The 25,779-nt window shown below is 39.1% G+C and overlaps 1 protein-coding gene across 1 annotated transcript in view; it reads left to right on the top strand.

Moving 5' to 3' along the window:
• CCDC162P (coiled-coil domain containing 162) overlaps positions 1–25,779 on the top strand; it is a 78,334-nt gene that overhangs the window by 10,161 nt on the left and 42,394 nt on the right. Inside the window, 13 exon segments of the mRNA XM_015858674.3 lie at positions 460–617; positions 1,575–1,727; positions 2,051–2,152; positions 3,824–3,988; positions 7,219–7,328; positions 7,605–7,740; positions 7,829–8,032; positions 11,988–12,180; positions 14,412–14,539; positions 16,929–17,129; positions 18,164–18,285; positions 19,276–19,504; positions 21,291–21,493. Coding sequence (XP_015714160.2) covers positions 460–617; positions 1,575–1,727; positions 2,051–2,152; positions 3,824–3,988; positions 7,219–7,328; positions 7,605–7,740; positions 7,829–8,032; positions 11,988–12,180; positions 14,412–14,539; positions 16,929–17,129; positions 18,164–18,285; positions 19,276–19,504; positions 21,291–21,493 — 2,104 coding nt within the window.

Raw genomic sequence — 25,779 nt, 5'->3', positions numbered from 1 at the left:
GAAGTCTGTGATAGCAGCATTGTGCCAGTATCAGGTATCAGAGAGGTGATAACCCTAAAATAGTAATGTACTTGAAGTTCTTATGGCATGATCTGGGAGGTGTGTGTGTGAGAGAGAATGCTGTATACCCCTGAGCTATTACTCCTTGTTCAAGCAGCAGGATCTGTTAGTTGGCATCCTTTCAAGGCATGCTTTCTTCCAAGGGCTGTGGAGGTGCCTGACCTTCAACAGCTGCTAGACTTTAAGGGTCTTGTGGAAGACCCTTTCCTAAAAGCAAAGCAAAAACCTGTACAAGAATAGATTGTTTTTCATTCTCTCTCCTTCTGCTCATTTCTGCATCTGGATAAAAAAATTAAATGATATCATTGTGTGGGTGCAAAGCAAGAGGCGCTGATATTACTACTTTCAGTCGCATTGCTTGAAATGTTGACATTCTCCTGCTGATTATGACTATTGCAGAATCTTGCCACAAGGACACTGGATTCACTCTGCCCTGTCACAGCACTGGAACAAAGGAGCTGAAAGCCCAGCTCCAGCTTCTGCTGGCTCATTTTGATATTGACTACAATCTTAAAGATCTCAAGGACCCAGCTGATGAGATGGAGCTCTTTTCTTTGGTAACTGAAACTTGCTTCTAGATATCTACAAACAGAAAGAAAGAAAAATATTTAGAAGTATGGAAGAATGTTCCTTTTATGATAAGTTGATGTTTTGTGTAATGGAAAAAGAAAAAAAAAAGCTTGTGGGAACTTTGGATCTTGACAGAAGGTGGCAGAGAGGCCCAAATTACTCCCATTAGGCCGTAGCAAACAGCAATAGTTTTGCAGTTTATACTTTGTGTTATCGCTTGGGTCTCTACCTTTGCTATTCCAGCTCAAACTTGTGCATTTTGTGTGCTTTTCTTAAGCTTTTCTGCCCCTGTGCTGTGCATCACAGCACTGCAGTACTTCCACTAGAGGTCGGTTGCTGCACACCATCACACAGGCGTGCAGTGAGCAGCTCCTCTGTTCAGTGGTTAACAGCAGGAAAATCCTGCTTTTTGACCATTCCATCAACCACAAGGCAAAATTTCTAAACCTCTGTGTTTTGTTCAGTGCCCAAAAGGGATGTATAGTTGTGAGACACAAATAATGTTGTTTTTAAATACTTGCCCTGTCTTACGAATTGTGGCCTGTAGTAGTGCTGGTGGTAGAGGCTCAGTTACATAAACCAGTCTGTAAGTCTGCCATGAACACATAACATTGAATATATTCATTGTAGGCTAACAGTGACTTGTTGATTGTCCTTTTGGCCAATGCTATTCCTAGCAGAGCTGATGACAGTAGATTTGCCATTGACTGAAAGACAGTATGAGTTGTTGAAAATCTGGCCTTCTTTTTAGATGCTCCAGAGTTAACTGCAGGGAGTTTCATTATGTCTGATGGAAAAAGAAAAAGCACAGGACTAAACTGTCTCCTTTGTCATTTGCTGCTTTAGTTCTTTATTTCAACTGATAATATGCAGTATTATTCTTTATAGAATTTAATATCCTGCTTGTGAAGTTTATTACACTGTCATCTCCTTTTATGCTTCAGGTTGTCAAAAAATTTAGGAGCATTTTCTGCAAACAGCAGACAATGCGAACATTTCCAGTTTATGGCACAGAGATTTCTCGATCAGAGAACTGGGGCATGTTGGATCCAACCAGAGCTTTGAAGAAGAGAGCCAACTGGATCCCTTTTATAAAGGTAACTGTGAGTAACTCTCCTTTTTCATCTGTCATAGTAAGAAGTCCTAATCAGTCCAATCAGATGCATCAAGATATATTTCAACAACTAAATTCTATAGTGTTTCTTTTGACAAACAGTGATAACTTTTGAATAATTCAATTCTGAAGTACCTGCAGTACTTCTGTGTATTAGTATAGTGAAGAAAGAGCTCCTACTCACATCTGTTAAAAATAAAAAAAGTAGAAGTGAATGTATTGCACTTTCCTTTCTAAATATTGCTTCTCTAAATGAAGAGAATGAGCGATATTCATGCATTTTGTGGTTACTTTTCTATCAAACAGATTAAGCCTAAAGTAGATCCCTGGCAGCAAAAGCTTTTGATAAAAATGAAACAATGGAAAAAAGTGGACAAGATGCTGGACTTTCATTCAAAATTTGTAGAGGTAATATAACTTGTTATTTCAAGATATTTTAACTTATTTATTCACTTCCAAAGAATCTGGAACGTTTATCGGAAGGCTGCCTCAGGTTTATGTACCATTCATATATGCCTGAATTCACTAAAGACCCATTACTAAGGTGCTTGCTGTAGAGAGATTTCTTTCTTTCTTTTTCAGTTCAGGAGTTTCCAAAGGGAACTTGAACACTTGCACAAATGTTCAAAAGGTCTGAAGAACACCCAGGTCAGGGTTAAAATCAGCCTTGGAATTTATATGTCAAAGGTGATAAAGAACAAAATGCAGGGTGTGGTGGAACAGTCAGGTGTACTGTGAACATTTAGATCTGACATCCTCATCTGTTAAACAGGTATCACAGTAGCTCTCCATCTCACAGAGGATGAGGAGAATTAATGCACTTTAAGATGGTCAATTACTTCTGTAGGATGCGGTCTGTATAAATTTCTTCAGAGCACAAAATTGATCTAGCAATCACACGGTGAGTTTGCTGGCTCTCATTTCCGTGGTGAGCCTGAAGCACCACAGACAGCAAAGACACCTCGTAGTTCAGCTTCCACTTTTACATAGGAACTAGAAAAGAAAGCCCTTCTGAAGATATGAAGCAACCATACGACTGCATGCCCTCCTCTTACAGCAGCCACATTCCTGCCAATTGGAAAGTCCTTGGTGAGGTGGATCTATTTCCTTGAGTACACAGGTGATGCCAGGTACACCAGAGCAGCTTAAGCCATGCTTACAGTCCACATGAGGCTGTTCTAGCCCTGAAATGTCACCATACTTCTTGTTTTCCTTTTGCTGCATTCTTCAGGAGCTGCATGGGGACTGTGGGTGACACAGGGTGGAACTGGGAAATGGGTGTCAAAAAAAGAACTGAAACAACATGAAAACAGCAAGAAACAGGCAGATCGGGCTCAGTGGGGTTTTGCTATTGTGTTGGAGCCATGGGCTGCATGTGGGGATGGTGTTTTCTCTGCTGCCCAACCACTCTGTGCTGGACATCCATCACTGTCCTGCATTCTCTTTAGCTACTTGCTTTGTCCACACCTGAAGCTGACACCAGTGGGAGTAAGCCAAATGGCTACTGATAGTGCTCTGTATGTATTAAGTTTTCATGTATGTATATACTCCTGTATGTATGTATTAAGGTTCCCATTTGACATTCAGCATTTGCTTTCAGGGTTCTCTCATGAAGCATCTAAGGGAGATTTATGGTTGTTATTTTAATATGTGTAAATTTTGCAGCTGAAAAGCTGCAATCGTCTTTAAAATATGTCAGTTAATCAAATAGTTTCCATTTTGAAGATATCCTCTTAAGAAATAAAAAGAGTAGGTATTTACCGTAGCCTTTCTTATTTTAATTTAGGACTGAAATAATCTTTCATTCATGACCCCTGTTTTCATGCCCTTTAACCATGCCAGATACTTCACAAAGAAAGCATTCTTTCATATCTTGACACAGCATATAATTTCTCTGGAAAATTTGGGCAAAAGCCATCATCACCACTAAAAAAAAAAGTAATAAGAGCTTTGCAGCTCACTGAGACAATGCTCACTGAATTGAACTGGTGCTCTGAATTGACCCTGACTTGCTGTCTGGTGTGCTGACCTGTTTACCTTGTGAATCTTTCCTCCATATTTGACGTGGTTTGTAACAAGGTGTCAGACGTGGAGAGGGTGATGGAGGGTCTCCAGGATCATGCAGCAGCTGTGCTCAAACCGCATCCTCTGAGGTCAGATTCTGCCGCTTGTTCTCATGCCTCAGGACAGCAGAACTACGATCACATCTGGAAGGAAGTCTACGCCTTCACTGAGCGTCACCAGGTACTTGGAAGAGGAAATGATGAGTAATAGTCAGTTAACATATCTAGAAAGCATTTTTGATAGAGAGCTCCTCTAACTGACATCAGAGTCTCCCTTTATCAAAATTCAGCCTCCTGTTCTTTTTGCTAGACAGGGCCTTTCCAACAGCAACGTACATCGTGTCCCAATCGCGTACAGGGTACCCCTCTACCCTGCAGCTCACTAAGTGGCTGTGCAGCAGTTGCTGGAGGCTGCCCAGCAGCTAAACACCTGTGGATCTGACAGCAGATTTCTGCTTTCTGCAGAGACCTGTTCTCACACCTGCATGGAGGCAAGTTCCTCTTCTCAACAGGGAAGTGGAATTAGTGGGCATGGCCTTAAGAAGCTCCAGTTGCTGCAAGAACAGAAGCTTCGAGAGATCTTAAGTTTCAGAGAGAGGAAACAAAAACCAACCAAGAGGCTTGACAGAGTAGTGAAGGAGAAGTAGGACTGACCTACCTCTCTGGTATCTGGGGAATTTTAGCATTGCGTACATGGCATGCTCAAGCTCTGTGACTGGTCTGCTGAACCTGAAAGTATTCTTTTGATGAAGATGGATTTTGATTACCTATTTCTTTATCACCCTCCTTATTCAGATGTCATTTACAGCTGCTGCTTTAAGGAACATAAAACAGGTCTCAGCTACTGGACCTGGGTGCAACCCCAGTGTCACAGGGGGTGTCCCTCAATCCTGCTGAGGGCCAGGCTCAGGCAGGGCTGTGAGTGATACAAGAGCAGGGGAAATGCAGCAGAGGCAGGAAGATACTTCTTCGTACTTTTCTCCTGCTGATCAATATGCTTCAAGACTGATCCCGACTCAGTTTAAAAATAAACCCATATATTTTTTGTCAGGAAAAGCTCCCACATGTAAAAACATGCAATTCTTCTTACCTCAGGCTGACTTAAACCCAGGATACAGGAAATATTTGGTTACTTAATAAAAACTTCAGGAAAGAAAGAAAAAAAAGTCACTGCACTGTACATCTCCTGTCAAGTGCACTGATTTCACACCCAGGCTATGAGAGATCTCTTGCCTTTTGCAAGAGACATGACTGATCCCAGCAGCATTAGGTTAATTAAAAGCCTAATTTTGAAACTTGTCTTTTCACAATGGCACAGCAGTGCTAAACTTAGATCTTCCACAAGAGAAGCATTACTCAGGCCTCGGTGTTTTTAAATAAAAATTGAGCTGTTCCCCAGAAAGGTGACATTGGTCAATTCACTCATTTTCAGACTGCATTTTCTGTAATATTTTACTATGGAAAACTTGCTTAAGAGTTGTTTAAATAATTATACTAATACTTAATAGAGATGAACAATCAGTACTGTTGATTAACAGAACTATACCTCTATCTGACCTCACATTATTTTAAATAATAGAGATGGAAGGTCTCAGTTTTACTAAAATTCAAGTAATTAGGCATTCTTTAGAATCAAACAGAATGGGGTAAGAGGGGATGATCACACTGGGAAGAGAGGTAAAAACAGGAAAATCAGTTAACAGATAATGCATAATTGCAAGGACTGCACAAAAGAGCTTCATATAAGTGTTTTGTTCAAGTGTTTGACAGTTTCTTGTGATTTGTTTGGCTGGAAGGAATTTGTGAAGGCTACATACCCACATCAACTTGCAAATTTATGTGACAGCCAATCCAGTCCTGAATTTGTGTCCCTTTTATGTGTGCTGTTGCTGGACTGTCTCATGTTGAACAGGATACATTTTACAAGTACTAATTTGTGAATTAATATTAATAGGATTTTTGATAATCAGAAAAACAAACAATGCCAGAATCAATATTATAAAACCTTTATCACACTTAGGAGAATTCCAACTGGCTCCATCCAAGCGCAAATGAAGTAATAAAATAAATTGGGATAGAGAAGTGGCTTAAGAGGTCAACATTTTTTATATATACTTGATTGTTTGCTGAAATTAATTGAATGATGCCTAGAAAATCACTGCCCGTAATGTTCCACAATTAATAAATATTGTGTAATCCACAGTGATCTTATCATCTACACTGCTACTAATGCCAATTTAATTTCACTGATGTTAGTGGAGTAATTAATGCAAGTAAACCTTGATGGGAGTCAGTAACAAGGCAGATACAACTATTTTTCCTCTTGCTGCACTTCTGCTACTCTTTGCATTACATTGTTGAGGGTGCTGGAGAGGAGTGAGGAAAAAAAACACAGCAAAGACTGCTTTTAGTTTTACAGAATTTTAGCTACAATTTTTAGTACGTATTTGCTGTGGGAGGTGTTGTGCACATATCACAGTAAAACTCTTCGACAGTCTGTTCTGATGTTTTTTCTTTGTTGCCACACGACTGTCCCAGCCTCAGCCTGAAATGTGACATTATAATCTGGAGGGATATAAACAGGCTTGAGCACTGAGCCCAGGCAAACCTCATGGTGTTCAACAGGGCTAAGTACAGCATCTCGTACCTGGGTTGTGTCAACCCCACTATCAGTACAAGATGGGAGATGTAGGGATGGAACACAGCCCTGCTGAAAAAGACTTGGGATTACTGCTGGTTGCAAGCTGTACATGAGCCAGCAATGTGCCCAGAAAGCCAACCATACCTTGGGCTGCATCAAAAGAAGCATTGCCAGCAGGTCAAAGGAAGTGATCCTGCCCCTTTGCTCTGCTCTGGAGAGAACTCACCTGCATCCAGATGTAGATTCCTCAGTACAGGAGAGACACAGACCTGTTGGAGCACATCCAGAGGAGGGCCACACAAATGATCCTAGGGATGGAACACCTCTGCTATGAGGACAGGCTGAAAGAGCCTCTGCTCAGCCTGGAGAGAAGGCTCCAAGGTAACCTGATAGTGGCCTTTCAGTATCTGATGAGGGACTATAAGAAGAAAGGGTACAGACTCTAGCAGGTTCTACTGTAATAGGACAAGGAGAAATGATTTCAAACTACAAGATGAGAGATTTGGATTGAATATAAAAAAGATTTTTTATGGTATGAATGGTAAGGCAATGGAACAGGTAGCCCAGAGAGGAGATGGATATCCTGTTCTTGTAGACATCCATAGTCAGGCTCAAGGGGCTCTAAGCAACCTGATCTAGCTGTGCATGTCCTTGTTCATTTTTCCCTTTTATTTTTCTTTTGTTATACTAAAGTCTATGCATAAAGCTGGCAGGTAAGAAACAGATGCAGTCTCCCCAAAGCAGACTCTAACTGTGTGTGTTGTAACTAGGAACTAAATACCGAGGATGATAACAAAGCCGTGGCTTGCAGTGAGGAAGATGCAGGAGACAGCAGCTCCAGAAAGCTCCCAGGATCCTACAGAAGGAAGAATGAAAGAGGGTAAAAATAAATAAATAAATAAATAAGAATTGTTTATATATACATAAATACATATATATTTAAGAAAGCCTGAAAAAAGATGTTATCAGCCAATGTTTCTTTGACAAAAACAGTGTTGTCATCCTTTTCCATTACTCTGTACTTTAGGTTTCCATGACAGTGAGTCTCGTAGATAGCAGCATACTCTCAGATAATGGGAATAGCAAAATGTTTAATATGTTTAGAAATCTCCTTGAGCAGCAAAACCACAGTTACGTTTTTCCTGTCTGGAAAAAGGTTTGGATACATGAGCACCTGGCAGCTCCTGGGTCTGGAAGAAGGACCAGCAATTGCCATCAAGGAAGACGTGGTGACAAGAGGAACCTATCTTTCCTTTCTTCTCCTACGTCACTTGAGGCTCCGAGAGCTAAAGGTAAAAAAACTCTGTGTTGATCAAAGTTACTTGATTTTCATGATGAGGGGGAAAAACACAACTGCATGTTTGTTCTGGTTCATTTCAGAGAGCATGCCTGGGAATCCTGAACTACTTCAGATCTGTAGAGAGAAGCCTTACTACCAGTACTGCAGGCCTCAACCTCAAGGCTGGTCAACAGATTCCCAGTGCAGAAGACACCTCCTGGATCAGTGCTGCCAAAGGAGGCACTGGTGCTTCTGGTGGCTTGCACTCTCAGCCCTACATTCACTACACACCAGCTGACTACAAGGTGATGTACCACCTAGCCCGAAGTCTTCCAAAGCATGTGCCTTGACAGGAGATTCTGATGTATTCCTCTGCTTCCATGCAGACTGTGTTGTGATAAATTGCTGAGTAATCTGGAGGATTTGGTCCAGCTTGTTCCTCAAGGCTATGTGCTGTGCATTCATGGACTTTATTCCTCTATTTACCAATGACCTGTAAGAGATCACTGAGAATCTTCAAGCACACAGCAGTAGTGCTGGCTAGGTACCCATTAACTTAGGCTGGTGCTGCTGGCTCACTCTAAGTTCATTATACCAGTGGAATTTTCATACAAAGTAGAGGTTCCTGGGACATCTAAGGCATTTTGCCATCTATGGAAATGAGTAACTCCTAACGATTTCTGAAATGTATTATTAAGGCATAGGTACAGTTTAGGGTTTATTGTTCTGAATTTTGTATGAGAGTACATGGTTGGAATGATAAAATCAGTACAATTATTTTCACAGATTGAAAAGATTATCTTCCAATTACATTCCGAAGCTTTACCAAGCTTTCGTTTCCCCAATTTCCTTTGTAAAATAGACTGAAGAGGAAGTCATATCATGCTGACTTTAGTGGTTCAGTGTGACAAAAAGTCTTCTGAGCTGCAGAATTTCCTTTCAGTTCTTCTACCTAACATTAGTACCAAAATTCTTATGTAAAAATCCTGAAGAAGCATAATAGCATATTAATAGGGCTTTAGAAAAAGCATTTTGAGTTCACACTTATTTTTCATTTTAAAACTGTTTGTTTTGCTGTAGAAATACAGAGAAATTTCTTCAGCCTGTAGACAGACAGACGCACAACCTACTTAGTGGAGGAATTAAGACTAGAACTAAAAAGGAAGTGGGCTTCCTGCCCACATTTTTTTTCTTATGTTAAGGTTTTAAAAAGAGGAAAACAAACCATAACAACCCCAAAACTTCCTGACTCTGGACATGATAAAAGTCTTTTTAGAAATAAAATGTGTGGAGAGGACATGGAGTTATCCTTTAGACATCTGTGAAAAAAAAAAAATAAATAAAATTAAAAAACAACAACACCTAATCACTTAAAATTCCTAATTGAAAAGGTACATGAAACTAGAAAATTGCGATTTTCCACTTAAATATTGAATACTCTGGTTAATAATCTTCATATCCACAAACCAGAAAAGACTGAAAAATCATCCTCTCCAGTGGAGGATTCCATTTTCCTGGAAGCATGCCCTGTGAAAAGCTTTTCTTTTGATTCTGGAACTTTGCATAATACATCTTTATTTGCAGCCCCTTTTCCTGTTGCGAAGTCGGAGAAAGGATGCACAGTGTGAATACTCACTGATCTGGGAATTAGCTGTGAAATACTTCAGGGAGCACTTAGCAATGAGAAAGACATGATTATACAGTGACCTCTCTTTCCCGAAGACTAATTCAGAGATATAGCTATAATTGTTTGAACTTCAACTAAAGCCTAAATAAATATTTACTAATCCTAATATAGTTTAAGTGGCAATAAATTTAAAAGCATGGGCTACAGTATTTCCTTAGTAACAATTTCTAACATCATTTTCTTTTTTAAGTTTTCATGTACTGCATAGACTATCTCCCAAGAACTGAAAGAATAATAGAGCCAAACTAATCAAGACCTATGTAACCCACCCTCTGATGTGTGCTATAAAAGCAGGACTAAATGATGCTGTTTCATTTTAAATACCCTCACTACTTAATCTATGTCGAAAACTGTGATATGAATCATTTCTTTGTCACTGTGAGTGCTCAGTACAAAATATGTCTGAAAATGAGATTTGGATACAGTTTTTCACCTTCAGTAGCAGACTGCTTGGGATGGAGGTTGTCAACGACAAGAGTTTCAAAGATAGAAGGCCCAGCAAACAATGCATTACATTAAATTAAAACTTTTTTTTCTGTCCCATGCTGAGATTCAACTTGGAAGAATATAGATAAAGTATATGTGGGAACATGAGCATTGCTTTATAACCCAAAAGAGAGATGCTAAGCTCCAGTAAACTTGCCCAGAGTTAGAGGAGGAAAACAAAAACCTTCAGGCAAACAGTATCTCACACAAATAACCAGTCACTTGTTTGTTGCTATGGACGTATAGCTGGGTGTTTTTTTATGGTCATAAGATTTATTTAGATGGCTTGGAAGCCTTTAAATATGATTCTCAAAACAAACACTACAGAGATTGTCTTTTTTTTGTTGTTGTTCTAAGGTTTGTTTTGTGAGAGCTCTCCAGTTTTACAGCCATGTGCTCTTTCTACAAAAACCAGTTGTCTTTATGCAAGATTTTTAGGAGTGGGCAGCTCAGGAATCACAGAAAAAGGAACCCTCAAGAGATTAAAAGATGAAATATTTTAATTAATGTTGTCTCTGAGGGTATTTAAAAACACAACTGAAAACCCTTCTATTCGCTATGGTGAAGTCAAACTGGCGTTTGTTCAGTTATTTACCTGAATCAAGATGAAATTGATCCTTCTGTAAACAGTTCCGCACCCTGTCACAAGGAGTGGTGAAACAAATAATCCGTTCAGAGGAATAAGGAAAGAGCAGATAGTTCTCACAAAAAAAAAAAAAAAAAAAAAAAAAAAAAAAAAAAAAAGAAAAAAAGAAAGAAAGAAAGAAAGAAAGAAAAGAAAAAAAAAGAAAAAAGATAAAAAAAAGAGAAGGAATCTTTTTGATGAGGCTGATCCAACATTATGTTCAAATTATGTGTATGTTTTTGCAGAGCTGCCTCATAGCCTCATTAAGGGAATGAGTAAGTTCTGATCCAACATAGTTCTGTGAAGCTGGTGAGCTGTTCTCAGTACATTTGCACTTGAATGCTGAAGTTTCCTATGACTAAAACAAATACCTTTCTCTGTCTTTAAATAGAATTTTGACACATCCAGATGAGAGCAAGAAAAGTAGTTTGGGTAGCACTGGGGATTTAGTAAAGGCAAGCGTTAGCAAAGCTAATGAAAGGAGGAAATGCCAATATACTGTGCACTTTATTGGCACTAAAATGAGAACAAAGGTGCACTGCAAACAAGGAAATAGTAAAGACAAACAGTGGAGAACTAGGAACTTGTATTTACTTGCTGTCGTCTTATAAGAAGAACCATTTCTAAAGGCTTCTATTGCCATACACATACACTAAATAAACTTTATTTACAGTGGGAGATTAATTTCTGTAATTATATACTTGGAGATAGGTATGTGTAATTCCCTTTGTGGCACACCTACTCAAGAAATAGAATATTTTGAAACCTGATGTGTCACTTCTGCTGAATGCAGAATTCCTGCCTGGGGTGTTACCAAGTTAATAGTGACTCATTGCACATGTAGACGATTCTCTTTTTAAAATGCTGAGGTTTTTAGGAAAGTGAGGTCACTGCTCAGCTATTCTGTTGAACAAATGCTGACATTACAACAATCTGGAACATCAGTCAATGGGTGTTCCTTCTAATTAGTGCTGAAGTCTTTGCCTGTGTGAGCATATCTGCAAACCTTGCCAGCGTTATTTAACCAAGAAGCTGTTAGAAAACGTGTTCACTTCATATTAAAATGTCAGAATTTAAGACTTCTTTTGTCAAATTTGAGCTAAACTAGAAAACAAAATGAAACGAAAAAAAAGGAAGAAATTCTATCCTACGTCAAGAGCTTACTTTCTCATTTTGGAGCCTCTTTTTGTGGACTAAGATATCCAAAAGAAAAGCTAGCCAGAATAGAAATTTCATACAGTTTGTTTTACCTCTTTACAGTACAAAGGAAATCACAGTGTAGGTGTTATTGGGAAAAAAAAGTATATTTTGACAATATTTTATTGCTCTTTGATAATAACAAAATGCCACATTACCAGGCCTGATCCACTCCTAGATTGGCTGATTACACCAAACTGCAGTCATTGTAGAGCTGACCGTTTCTATCTCTGTTTCTCTGGATTTTTTTTTTTTTCACTTGTAGGTCCACAGCACTCATTTCATGGAGTTTGCAGAGGTGGAAAACCATGATGACTTTCACACTCACAAAGATGGATATATCCACACTCAGGACCAGCGTGGGGCTTACATCATATATGATGTGGCACTGGAGGACCTAAAGGAGCTTGAGAACCAGCTGCTGCTTGTGGCCAGCCAGTACATTGAGAAAGATAAAAGTAAGATATCTACTGTCAGAAAAGAAAATGTTAATTGTTTCTGAATGTTTTCAGTTAACGTATTTGATGGCTTTTCTGCAGAACTGAATGCACCTCTAATCACTTTTAAACTTTTCTTGGTTGTTAATAACAAGTGTATAGTATTTGGTGCTGCATTCTTTTTTCATTCATCTTTCTTCTTTTTTGTTATAGTTGGAATGAGATGAGGCAGATTAGTTTAAAGATTTCTAAAAGGAGCAGCCATACTTATAGAATAGTGAGGAGGAAGGAGATAGAAATTGTAGAAAACATGGGAGGAGGCATTAGAAAACAGTATGTAAGTGGCACATACATGTGTGATATTCAGAGAAATGCAGAAAATATTTCTTGAGTTACTGGAATAGCTTTCCGTATGGATGGGAAAATATTTTGAGAGTTTTAGCATGCTTCCCTAAAACTGAATATGTGGACATTCTGTGCTAAGAAGTGGAGAGACTGTGAAGAGCAAGGCAGTGAGCTTCAAGTAGTCCAGGAGACTTCTAGAGTGTGTTGGCATCAACTTTCTGGTTCAGATAATAGACAAACTCACCAGAAGTGAAGCATTGCTGGAGCTGTTGCCCACCAACAGGGAAGAGATCATAAAAGAGGTTAAGATTAGAGGCAGTCTGGGCTGCAGTGAATATGCCCTGGTTGAGTTCATGATCTTGAGGAATATGGGCCTGAAAAAGAGTGGAATCAGGACGCTGAATTTTAGGAGAGTGAACTTCAGGCTGTTTAAAGAATTATTGGAGGTGATCACCTGAAAAGCTGTCCATTATTTCTTACATTCATGTGAATGCCTAACTGACAGCCAGACCTTCTTTGGATTCACTTGAATGTACTCATTTCTTCTGGAGCTTCTTTCATGTGAGGAGAAGCTGAAAGAGCTGGAATTGTTCAGCCTGGAGGAGGTTTGGGAGGGATCTCATCAGGTGTGTAAATAACTGGTGGGAGAAAAATGAAAGAGAACTAGACTCCTCTCAGCAGTGCCCAATGATTGGACGAGAGGCAACGTGCACCAATTAAATTACAAGAAATTCCATCTGAACACAAGGAAACAGTTTTTTACTGTGAGGGTGGTCAAACACTGTTACAGGTTGTGAAATCTGTCAAGACATTCAAAACCTAATTTGACAGAGTTCTGGGTAACCTGTTCTACCTGATCTTGCTTGGGACAGGGAGCAGGTTCCTTCCAATCTCAGGTAATCTGTGACTCTGACATTACAGGAAACAGAATGGTGGGATAGGGGAAAGATTCAGAAAGTTAGAAGTGCAAGAAATCATAATTTGGGATAAAGAGAATTTACTAGGTAAAGCAAAAGCCACAGGCACAAGCAAAGTTCACAATTCATTTCTTATTTCCCAGGCAGATGTTCAGCCATTTCCAGGAAAGCAGGGCTCATCATGTGTAATGGTTTCTTGGGAAAGCAAATACCATTATTCTGAAAGTCCTTCCCTTCCTCCCTTTTTTTCCCCCCAACTTTTGTTGTTCAGCATGACACCATAACCATATGCTATATAATATCTCTTTGGTCAGTCAGCTTTCCTGACTGTGACTTTTCCCAGCTCCTCGTGCACCTCCAGCCCCTTACTGGCAGGGCAGCATGAGAAGATGAGAAGTCCTTCACTCTACATAAGCAATGTTCTGTAACAACTAATCAACAAAAATCCAAAACACAACACCATATGAGCATCTATGAAGAGAATTAACTCTATCACAACTAAAACCATGACGATTGATATATCTCTCCATAAAATTTACCTTTAAGTAGGCTGTGCTGGTTTTCTTTGATCTGAGAATGAAAGTAAAGAGGTAGAGGTGATCCCAACATGATCTGATGCTGTGAAAAATGGAGCATCTCTTCTCTTTTGTCCAGGTGTTTCCCTGTGTTTTCCTTGTTTCTTTATGTGGGTCTCTCTGAACTCTGCCCCTTGCCTTTTACCTCAAAGAATATTTATCAAAAGATGATAGATGAGATATGTTAAACTAAATGCCTAGTGCACTTGTTCTTTGCTTCATAGAATACTCTGGGGCCCTCTGAATCTTATGGGACTTGAAGACTTTTCCTGGACTTGAGTTCCCCGGCAAGCAAAAAGCACAACCCTGTGCTAAAAATAAAAATAATTGCCAGAAGCTCTAGGACTGCAGGCATGTGGAAATCCCTCTGATAATGACAGCTGCTTGTTTTCTATTTTTTTTTTTGTTTTCTTAGGCAATGTAACTTGTGGGAAATTCAGTGGCAGCAATATCCTTGAGTGGGCACATGCCTCTGTGGATCGATTTGCAGTGTTGTTTGACCTTTGGACCTGTGAAACTGCTTTCTTGGAAAAAAAATGCCAGGTATAGATCTTTTTCTTGGTCTGGAAACAGTGACTTGCAGTCAGCTCACTTCAGGTTGTTTTAAGGCTCTCTTTCAGCAGCATTTCCTGTTCTGAATACATGTGGATGGTGGTACAGGTTCCAGTTGCACAGAGAACCTGCTGCTGGGCTGGAATAAGCCCAGAGGGCTGCAACTACTGGATACTGTAAATTGGGCCCATGTTCTTATTTTGCAATAAGGAAACAGAACTGTTCTTGTCCTGTGCATCTGTATCTGCTGTGCCAGGGGTTGGGAGCATATCTGCAAGGCCTCAGTGAGACTGCCCATCAGAGTAAGGGGTGATCAGGAAGGACAAGACCATATGCTGAGTGCTGGGGGAAACCAGGTCAAGCCCTGCAGAGCCTGGGTCCTCAGAGAGTGCAAGATACTGTTTTTATTTCTGTAGTCCCCAAAATAAGAGGCTCAGTCTGCATCTGTCTGGGCCCAGTGTTTGGATTACCCTTTGTCATAAGAAAGGAGAGAGGTATTTTACAGGACATGCTATAAAAGATAGTCCTTTCATCAGTACAAGTGATATATAGAACTATAATACATTACAAATTTGTTTCTTCCTTTTTCTTTAGCCTACTTGAGCCAAAAATGCCATGATTTACTGTGGGATAAATTTTGTATAAAAAATAGTAGTTATGTGTATGAAGTGGACTGTAGCTTTGCTGTTTACTATGGCTGCTACATATTCTACATGTATTCCCTTTCCTCTCTGAATCTAGTCACGTGTCTGTATTTTGCTATGCGACATGTACATATATATTGTTTCTGCCCAAAGAATGCATTGAGATTAGACAAGTTCAGAATAGGAGCCCCAGAGGAACTTGAAAACGTTGTTCTGTGTATGGAACTCACCAGACCCCAGGACAACAAAGAGAATGTCAGGGAGGTAATGTCAGGTAAAGGAGCAGATGAACCGCTTCAGAAGCAGGAGAAAGGGCAGTAATTAAGGTCGCCTTTAACATACTTGAAATGTTTTCTTCTCAGTCCTGGGATAACACAGGGCAGGTCTCAGAATAGGAATGCCAGAGGATGTTAGGAAATCTCCTGTGTGCCACTGAAGAGGCTTTAAATAGAAAAGCTTTTAAACTGAAGCAGTTGTAGGTAGTTTAAGAATCTCTTAGGACCCCTCTCCTGTTTTCATAGAGGTGCCTTGTGTGACAGCTATGTAATTGCCTAGCCCATAAGTTTCTGTTCTCATCCCAATAGACCTCACTTTTCAATGCTGCATCGTTACCTCTGAGAATCTACCTTTTATTTTTATCACAGATCTTCAGTATTAAGAAACTTGATTTATTTTTGGGGAAAGATAAATCCCAGTAGAGAAGAATGAAGCATCTACACCAACAGTGCACTGATTCTCTTTCAACAATGTCAAGAAGCATATTCTGGAACCACTCTCACAGTCCAACTCTCTAGGCAGGATTAAGAGTATGAATATGCATTTTCTGAAGGTTTCTTGTGTCCAGCTCAAATGAAATAGAAATGAATCTCTCTAGCTTCGTTCCCAGCTGGGAGAAATTTCTTTCTGTGTTAGGAAACAATAGCTTTTTGTTTGGCAGCTGAGACACCTTGGCTTAGCCAATACAAAACTTGTCTATGGCGTATTGCTCAAGCGTTGTATTAACCTCCTCCAAACAGTTCAGGTCAGACAGGTCTAAACCAGAGAACATGCCTTCTTCCACTGAAATCTGCATTTTTATCTACCAACTTATTTCTGATGAGTTTCTACTCATGTGGATGAGTTTCTACTTCTGTATCAATGCAAGATAACCTACTAGAGATCATTCCATATTGATATGACCTATTTGTCCAGAAGCAATAGTAACCCCAGTTCGTATGTTCTATCTCATAGTTGCCATTGGCCAAAAAGTACTACAGTGACAATTTAGGTGCAACTGTACTTGACACTTTGCTTTTTCCATCTCAGGCTTTGGGAATTTTTGATTAAAATCATTAGTTCAGTAAAGCTTTACAGTTGTTCCTGGCAGAGGAGTCTGGAGAGTGCATGTGACTCTCTACATCTTTAATTACATATTGAATAAATTTGGAATTTCTAAAAAAAAAATATGTAATTAACTGAGATGCTAATTGCTATATGAGATAACAGATAGTCTTGCATGAATCTCGAAGTTTCAGGTTAGGGGACACTAAGTTTTTCAAAGATGTGACACCTATGTGTGGGCTGGTTAAGAAAAAGAGCATAAATTAGATATGGAAAATGATAGGTGTTTTTTAAGTAGTAAGTAGATTACTGTTTCATACAGGTGACAGCATCCATGTTCAGAAATGTTTTGCCAAAATAAAATGAATATTTGGATGAATAAACATTTGTAAATGTGCTTCTGAATACCTCCCCAGCTTCTAGACGTTTACTTAGAGGCCTACCAACATGCTTTGGACCCAGAGGAAAGATTTGCTTTGGCGCAGGCGATAACTGACATCATGCATAAACATCCACGGTTTGATCTTGAGCTTGAATATTTTGTGAACATCTACAAAGATGAATGCACCTGCTTACAACTTCACCTCCAGCTGCTGAGGGACATAGTAAACCAACAAGTATGTTGAATTTACAGTATATCCATCTTGGGTAAGCAGGAGGTGAAATCCAGAGTAGGAAACTTTGATTGTAACCTGCATTGATTTACAGTGACAAGTTGAGTTACTACTAGTTTGACAGCAAAGTCTCTGGATGCTTTGTGACTTGAAGTAAAAAAATTATAAAGTTGAAAGCAATGATTTCATCAACATCAGAAAGAGAGCACAGGAAACATTACAGAGCTTCATGTATCACATTAAAGTTGCATTTGCTATCAGCTGAAATAGCTGGAATCAGTAGTTGAGAGATGCAAAAGCAGGAGAAAATTAGAATCCATAGATCTGTAATGCAGTTGATAAGGAAGGAGTCTTATTTAGAGTCTCTTCTCTAATCTTACAAAGAACTTACAAACAAAGTTTGCAGTTTGAAGTCTAAAATGCAGTATACTTCAGATAGCTGGAATTTCTTGTCCTGATAACTAAAGTACAGCATTTTAAACCCTCAGATTTTAATTCTCATTTAAATCATTTCATTCTCATTTAAAATCTAAAAGTTTCCTCTGTATCCTGACACAAGGTACTTAGCTTCTTTGATTTTCATAGGTTGTAGGTTCATAGGAGTTTCATTTCATAGGTTGCAAGTTCAGAAGCTTAATAAGCCATCCTTTGTAACATGTCTTTTAGTCTACAAACTGAAGTTTTTTTTCAGTGCAAGAGACCACTCTTACACTATTGTTGCCACCAATGCTGCCATACTGGTAGCTATTAGAACTGGAAGGTTGCCAGCATCACTGGTGCTCTAAATTTGTTCTGAAAAAATACAAAATATTTCAAAATAATTTTAGAAGGAATAACTCAGCTCAAGCGGGTATTTATTCGAACAACTAGAAATTATCATTTTTAACATATATAATAGAATAATGAAACAATAAATTTATTATGTAAAAGTTTTTATAGCTTGTGTTTAAATAAAGAGCAGAAATCAGGATGCCTGATTTCAACCTGTGTTAGGATTTTCTTGGCTAATATCACTTGCGTTTATTGCTGACTTTTAGGTAGATGTCCAGAGGGAATATGTCTCCAAGATTTGGCGGAAAGGTCAGAAAGGTGGCATCGATGAGTTTGGATTTCCTTATAATGTGATCACTAAGCAACTTGTCTCTCTTAACACTAGCTGGTGAGTAACTTCACAGCTTTATTTTTCTGGAGAGTAACTCTTACTGGTCTAGTTTCTGTGATTGATGATTAAATTTTGAGGTAGGACACCTGAAAAGTAAGACTATTTGAAAAAACAACAGTTATAAGATGAAATAGGCAATAGAGAAATGTTTCATGTTATTTAGTCTTGTGCTATTTAGAATACCATTGGACGTGCCAGAAAAACATTCAAGGAAGAAAAGTGATTCCTCCCCCACCACCTTTGCTCTTCCCTGCTTTGACACTGGGTTTCCTTAAGTCCTCTTGCACCATCTGGGAAATTAATATTCCTGTGGATACAGTAACTATGAAATTGCATAATTAACTTTAACCTTGCTTTGACTTGCTATGCTGGTATTCAAACACGGCTTTTCAATTTGCACTGCCTTTTGGCCACTGTCTGTTACCATTGTAGCCCAATTTTCCAGTTGGATAGATAGGTACTGTATTTTCACACAAGAGCCACCTATTACCCGTAACACAGACCTGTGCTATGTTTTCCCTCCTGCAGCTATGCAGCGTTGTGGATTATATGAAGGACTTAGCTGCTGATACATACCCAGAAGCCAAGAGCCCCTCACCTCCGGTCCCTTCTGGTTTACTTCCTCTGTCTGAAGCCCCTTGCCTCTATTCCTCCTATTGCATGCACATTTTGATTGCGTTGGTTACCCAAGAGCTTATTTTGAAGTGCAGACGCTTTTAATGGGTGGACATACAGACATGAAAATGTGGCTAATAAGGCAGGTCAGCTAGCAGAAGATAATTTAGAACGTTTTGTTTTCATTAGCAATTGAGCCTACTTAGATGTGTTCCAACATAATTATGTTTATTAAGGCTTCAGCTCTATTTTTAGATTTGAAGATTGATTTCTGATGTACAGCTAAAGCCACTACAATTAATTCTTGCCAATTAAGCAATTGTGAAATTTCCTTATTTGAAAGCTGTTTTTGTTGTTGTTGTTATTTTTAAGTCCTACTTCGAAGAAAATTTATTTGCTGGAGTTTCACCCTTCTCTTGGTCTGGTGTGCTCAATCCCCAAAGCTCTGGAGTTTGTCTACCAGGAGTTCTACAGCATCTGTAGACCCAAAACAGCCAGTAGAGCAATTAAGCTAGAAAAACAAGTGCTTCAGCTGGTATTTGATGAGTGGCTGACTATGGAAAAACCAGAATCTTTCTACAGCTCTCAGATTCAAAAAGATGTAAGTTCCACTTTTGCTTCTATTAGAAATAACTGTTTACAGCCAAATCCCAGCCCAGTTCGATTGTACTCGATGGTTAGTATTAGGTATGTGATTCTTAATATTAGGCCAGTTATTTTTTCAAGCTTGGTGAAGATCCATTCCATCCATCTTTAAAATAAAATATATCTGTATTTCTGTGAAGGAACAAAGAAAGGTAGAACTCTTGATCTCACACTAGTATAATATAAGAGCAGCAGGCCTAAGGAGAGGCAAAGCACAGACATTTTAAGGCAGTATGAGATCACAGTAAGTCTCCAGGTTTTGCATTTGTGTATATACAGTCATTAAATGTCAGTAACAAAAAAGGCTGGCCATTAAAGCAAATATTGTTATAGGTGGAGCCGGTTATTGCTATAATGTGCATCATTTCCTGGTCTAAGACTCTTAACCTGGCTGGTTATAGTTTTGATAGATACTGATTGTTGTGAATGAAATTACTGATGCTAGATGTCTCCATCAGGTTGTTTTGTTTTGTTTTGTATTGTATTGTATTATTATTACTTTCAAGCCAGCTTAGTTAATGCTGACAGCAAGAAATGGAAAATAAATGATTTTATCTCTTTTGTTTACAAGTTCATAATACAGTTATGTTCTTGAACACATCACTAAAGTTTGGAAAGGCTCATTATGCTAGACTTTGATTCTTGCCAAGTTTAGCCAACATTAATTAAATGAAAACATGCAATTGCATCACATTCAATTGGAAGACAAGATGTTAAGTTTCTATGTGCATTGGTGTATCTATAGCATGAATCAAATAAGAACCACTGTTACTGTATAAATATTTCCAGACTGAGTGATTCATGTTTGATTTGAATCTAAGCACTGAAAGTGGGCACGAAGAGCTACTTGCTCTCACTGTTGCTTACATTACCTACATTAGAGACAATGGTGGGCTAGAAAATAGAGACCAGTACAAGGTAGAAGGGCATAGACATTTCAGATACTTCCTCGGCATGCCATGGAGCAAATCCCAAGAATTACTTATCCAGCATCTTTTGATGCCAATAAAACCCACTGGCTTTGTCCCAGTCCTCTTTCACACTGCAGATGACAGAGATCTATGTCTTAAAGTCACCACTCTGCTATTGCCAATGGGGAAAGAGAAACTTCATTTATTTTCTCCAAGACAAGCTGTGGATGAGAAAAATGCACACAAAAAGGCAATGCTTAGAAAGCAATCAGATTGTTAAAGACCTGCCTGGATGTCTACCTGTATGACCTGGTGTAGGGAACCTGCTTTGGCAGGGGGATTATTTCTGCTCCTTTGGGTCCTTCCACCATTCCAGTACGAGTCTAGATGTGCTAAGTTGCTGCCCCCATTCAGGGAGCATCGTATGTGGCACATGTACACCCTCACTGTAAGAGGAATAGCAGCAGGTAGTAATGTGAAGCTAGTCACAGAGAGCCTCTGCTCTAGAAGGATGCATATGTCTGAAAGCCTTCTGAATTTTGGTAATATTTTAAAAAGGGCAAATATCTTGTGTTCCAGAAATTGGGAAGTCTTTTGAGTGAAGTAAAGTTTCTAAATTCAGTGACTGTACCTTTCGAGCAAGTGCCAAAACTCCAGTATATTTTCAGAGGTTAGGCTGGAACCAGTCCTCTCCTTGTGTGTGTTGCAAGTCAGAAGCAATCCCAATCGTGATTTACTCCAGAAAAAGGAGAATAGACCCCTAAAGTATTCAAAGGCCTTTCATGTCTGCATATGAATGGCACCTGCATTAACCTTTTTTTTCACTTTCAGTTATTTGCAGAGACGCTCATAGAGGACCCTGTGCTGGTGCAAGAGATTGCTTTGTCACTATTAGAGGTGGGAGCAGATGAAGAAAGAAAAGAAGGCAAGGAAAAGCAGCTCTTTATCCTGAATTCATTCTCCATGCTTCTGGAACTGATCACGCTCCGGCATCGGTTGATTGAGGTGGCAACAGAGAGCACACGGTTAGCCAGGTTGGTGGTGGTTTAGCTATGAGGATGTGAGAGAGGTGTTTCATAGGGGAAAGGTAAATACTTTTAAATTGGTCAGTTAGTACAGTTGGAATAAGTCAGCTTGCAAGTCACACTTGCATTTGTGTTGTGGGAAATATTTTTATCTATGTGGAAAAAAGGTCTGTCTGTGATTTGCAAGATGTTTATTAGCTTCAAAAGCTGAGAGACAACTCAAAGCTTAATAGAACAGGCCCTTTGCCCAGTGAAAATTGGAGTCCTGTGATTCTATGAAATTTTGTCAAAAGATGGAGGAGCAGAAGGAATTTGCTGGTTCAATGAACATGAAGATACAGGCGATTGTCTTAATCACCTTCTCATGAACAGTTTTACAATATAACAAACATCACATAGGAAGTGCATACAAGCTTTCTTCACTACTGGAAATTGGTTTGTTTTGGATGTACTGATCCTTGCAGAGACAGTAAAATATTCTACACAAAGGAAATCAGTGTCATGCATTTAGGAAATTATCATATAAGCTGGAGAAAATGACAGTTTATACAGGGAGACAAAGAAGATAAGGACTGAGCTAAAGGGAAGACCTATCCTCTGTAGGATAGTGTTGACCCGCTGTCTTGGATGCAAGTTATTATTGAGGTTCTCCTTGCTCAGCTCCATACTATCTCACATTTTTATTAATGAATTAAGTAGAAAGTATAAGAGCGTGTTATTAAAATCAGGACATTAGAGTGCTAGAAGATAAAACTGATACAGATAATAAATGAAATCTCTTACAGGAAGAACTCATAGTTCTAAGGTATGAAGTAGGAGGAAGGAGATAAACATCACTGACACAGAGCTTAAGGCTATGCATAGTAATAGGAAACTCCTGTGAACTTCTTTGGAAACAACAGAGGAGGAGGATGAATTGCGTGTATAGCAGGCAATTGAATGGCTACATATTGCAAATGTGATGGGGGAGGAAGTCACGATATCTTACTGTGAATCAGGCAATGAGTTTTGTTTTCCAGAGAGATCAGAACTGATGCCTTTTATGTGATTCTGGTGAGGCCTCACCTGGATTATTAAGTATAGTTTTGAGATTTATGTTTGGGAAAGATAAATGTAGAATGGAATTGAAGCAGAGATGATCTAATAGGATGATGAGGGGAAATAGAGAATGCATTTTACAGAACTAAATGAAATATCTTGGCTTGTTTGTCCTAGCAAAATGAAGTCTGAGAGAAGATATGATTTTTCTCTATAAATACATTGGGAAGATAAGAACTGGGAATGGAGAGCAGCTATTTAAGGTCAATCTTGGCAGCAGAACAAATGGATCTAATCACTGTGAATACACTTAAACTAAAAATTAAAAGGAGATTTCTAAGAATCAGACAACAAAGTTCTAGAACATAAAGAATGGAGGGCAGAAAATGAACATTGTTTTTAAATGTAGCTTAATTCATGTATGAAAGGATTTGTGGGACATGATTTCATGCAGTTGCAAAGTAGTGTCTTTTGGACAGACAGCACTTCAGTCATATTTTCCCCTTACCTCAGCTCTTTCTCCAGCTTTTTTCTGTAAAATGTAGACTCCAAAAACCTGCAGCTAAAAACCTGGATGTATCATAAAATCATAGAATCATATCATAGAATGGGTTGGGAGGGACCTCAAGGATCATCAAGGTCCAATCCCTTGCTGTGATTAGATTGGCCAGAGCCCCATCCAACTTGGCCTTGAACACCTCCAGGGACAGGGCATCCACAACCCGTCTTGGCAGCCTGTCCCCCTTGTCTTGTTAATATCTACCCATGCAAAAAGTTTATTTCCCGGCTGTTTATAATCTCCCTTTAAAGACTGGAAGATCAGAATGAGATCTCCCAGGGCCTTCTGCACACTGAACAAGCCCTGCTACCTCATCCTGTTGTCACAGGAATGGTGCTCCAGCCTTCTGATCATCACTGTGGTCCTCCTTTGGGCCCCCTCCACATTTTTCCTCTGCTGGGGGCCCCAGATCTGGACACAGTACTCCAAGTACTCTACCAGGGCAGAGTAGAGAGGGACGATCACCTCACTCACCCTGCTGGCCACTGCTCTTCTAATGCATCCCAGGATACCATTGGCCTTCTGGGCTTGCAAGCTCATACACCGCTGGCTCATGTTATGTTTTTCATCTACCAGGACACCCAAGTCCTTCTCAGAAGGGCTACTCTGAAGGAGTTCTCCCAGTCTGTGTATGTATCTGGGATTACTTTGACACAAATGCAAAACCTCACACTTTGCTGAACCTCATTAGGTTCACATGGGCCCACCTTTCAAGTTTATCGAGGTTCATCTGGATGGCATCCCTTCCTTCTGTTGTATGAACTGCACCACTCAGCTTGGTGTCATCATTCATGTGAACCATGACTATGCAAACATAGTTTGATAGAAAACCTTTTTCCTGTTCATAACTCTTTTCCATTAAAATAAGTTTTTGAACAGCTCTAATTTGATATCTAGAACTTTCTTGGACAAACTAATGTTCAACTTAATTTTCTTTAATGTGAATAATTCCATTAAGCATGAGGGTCTCATTTTTAGTCTTTGTGTTGTTTGAATTATCAGCTTTCTAGTAAAATACAGACTCTAATTAAACTTATTACTCTGGTTTGCTTATCTCTGTGTTCCAATACTCATACATGCTTACACATATATTTTCTGGTAATTAATAAGGAGTAAGGTAACTGTGCAACTTTTCATTTAGCTGAAAAATCAATATCAAATCACTTCTTTTTTTTTCTTGAAGCCTGTTAGAATATTTCAAAAGCCTTGTCTCTGTGCCAGATTTCACTGGTGCTCACCAACTGATTTAGAAGTTATCTAGAGGAGATAGATGAGCTGACGGATTGGTTATGTGGTTGCATTTGTTTTGTGAAGAAGGCTAAGATGACCTGCGCACCTGAGGTGGCATACTTTTAGAAATCCCTGAAGGGCAGCAGGAAATTGTCATTTCTTCTGGCAAAGGGTGGTAATTCAGTAGAAAGTTATGTCAAAAAGTAAGATTTCATAATGCATATGCAAGGTCATTAAGCATAACACTATCTTCATTTAATAGAAGATGATAAAGTCAGCCTAAATATCAGTCTAAACATTCATATTTTATTTAGGGTGACATTTTGAAGGGCTATTTTTACACCCTCACATGATATCATGAAGTTCACTGTTCATTATAATATCAACTGTTAAGGACTCAGATTCAGACTATAGCATCAGAAAGGCTGGTAATCTTTTTCTCTGCTGTGCAGAGCAACATGAAATGAGTGCACATACATTTATAGATTCCTCTGTCTTGTACTATAGATTCAACAAAACTTTAGGGAGATTTGCAAGAATTACTCCCATTACTTGCTTGTCTGTTCATTCCTGAAGCTCCTTTCTATCTATAGGTACACACGTAAGTTTTACACACTATTACTGATAGCCCTTGTTGCTTCTCTTTGCTCCTCAGTTTTTCAACCTTCACCTTCTATTATCTGGTGAAAAAGGAAAAGGACATCCTTTGGTACCACCGAACAATGCCAATTTAGTCTTGTCATGGTTTTATAATTTTGTAATTTTGCTATCAGTAACCAGTTGCTTGATTGTTGATTGATGTGCATGGTGTCTTTCATATCCTATTTTGTCTTCTGCCCTTTTTTTTTCTGTAACTTTGCAGGCAGAGACTTTTACCTATTTTTAAAGAACTGGGAGCTGTGACTTCTGGGTCATATTTGTGTCTTTATCACATTCTCACACTGTAACTTCTCTGTGACCTGTTTTCTTGATTGATAAAACACCTGCCTGTAGATGCTAGCAGGAAGCAAGGGATTATCTTATTCCTTTGCAGTCTGTTTCAAAAAGAAAGTTTCTCCTTATTCCGTCTTCTTATTCTATATGAAAAGAAGGATCACAGATCAGATCAGTGTTTTGGTGGTTTTGCATCTGGAGGAAGAGATTGATAGATCCCTAGGGAGGGAGTATAGACTGTCCAACTTCAGGCACCTGGGGCTTTAAAGGCCTCCTGAACTACTAATTGCATATAGACAATGTGTTTACTACCTGCTGGTTGATTCCCCTGCTCATTTGTTGTACTGCAGAGATACTGTTGGGGTTGTGTCATACTGAGGTCTTCTAGATAAAGCTTTCTTAAGTTATAAAATTGCTATTTTCATGGTAATAACATGTCTGAGTTCTGCTTGGCTATTGAAACATCTCTTGCGATCTGCCCTCCTTCTAGTTTCTAGCCTAAAGCTGTATTCTTCACCTCTGTCAATCTCTTCTA

The sequence above is a fragment of the Coturnix japonica genome, chromosome 3 (genome assembly GCF_054131305.1).
Source record: "Coturnix japonica strain WE chromosome 3, WE-NBRP24, whole genome shotgun sequence".
NCBI classification, from domain to species: domain Eukaryota; kingdom Metazoa; phylum Chordata; class Aves; order Galliformes; family Phasianidae; genus Coturnix; species Coturnix japonica.
Note: the sequence above shows the minus strand (reverse complement) of the source record. Positions and strands in the feature narration are given on the sequence as shown.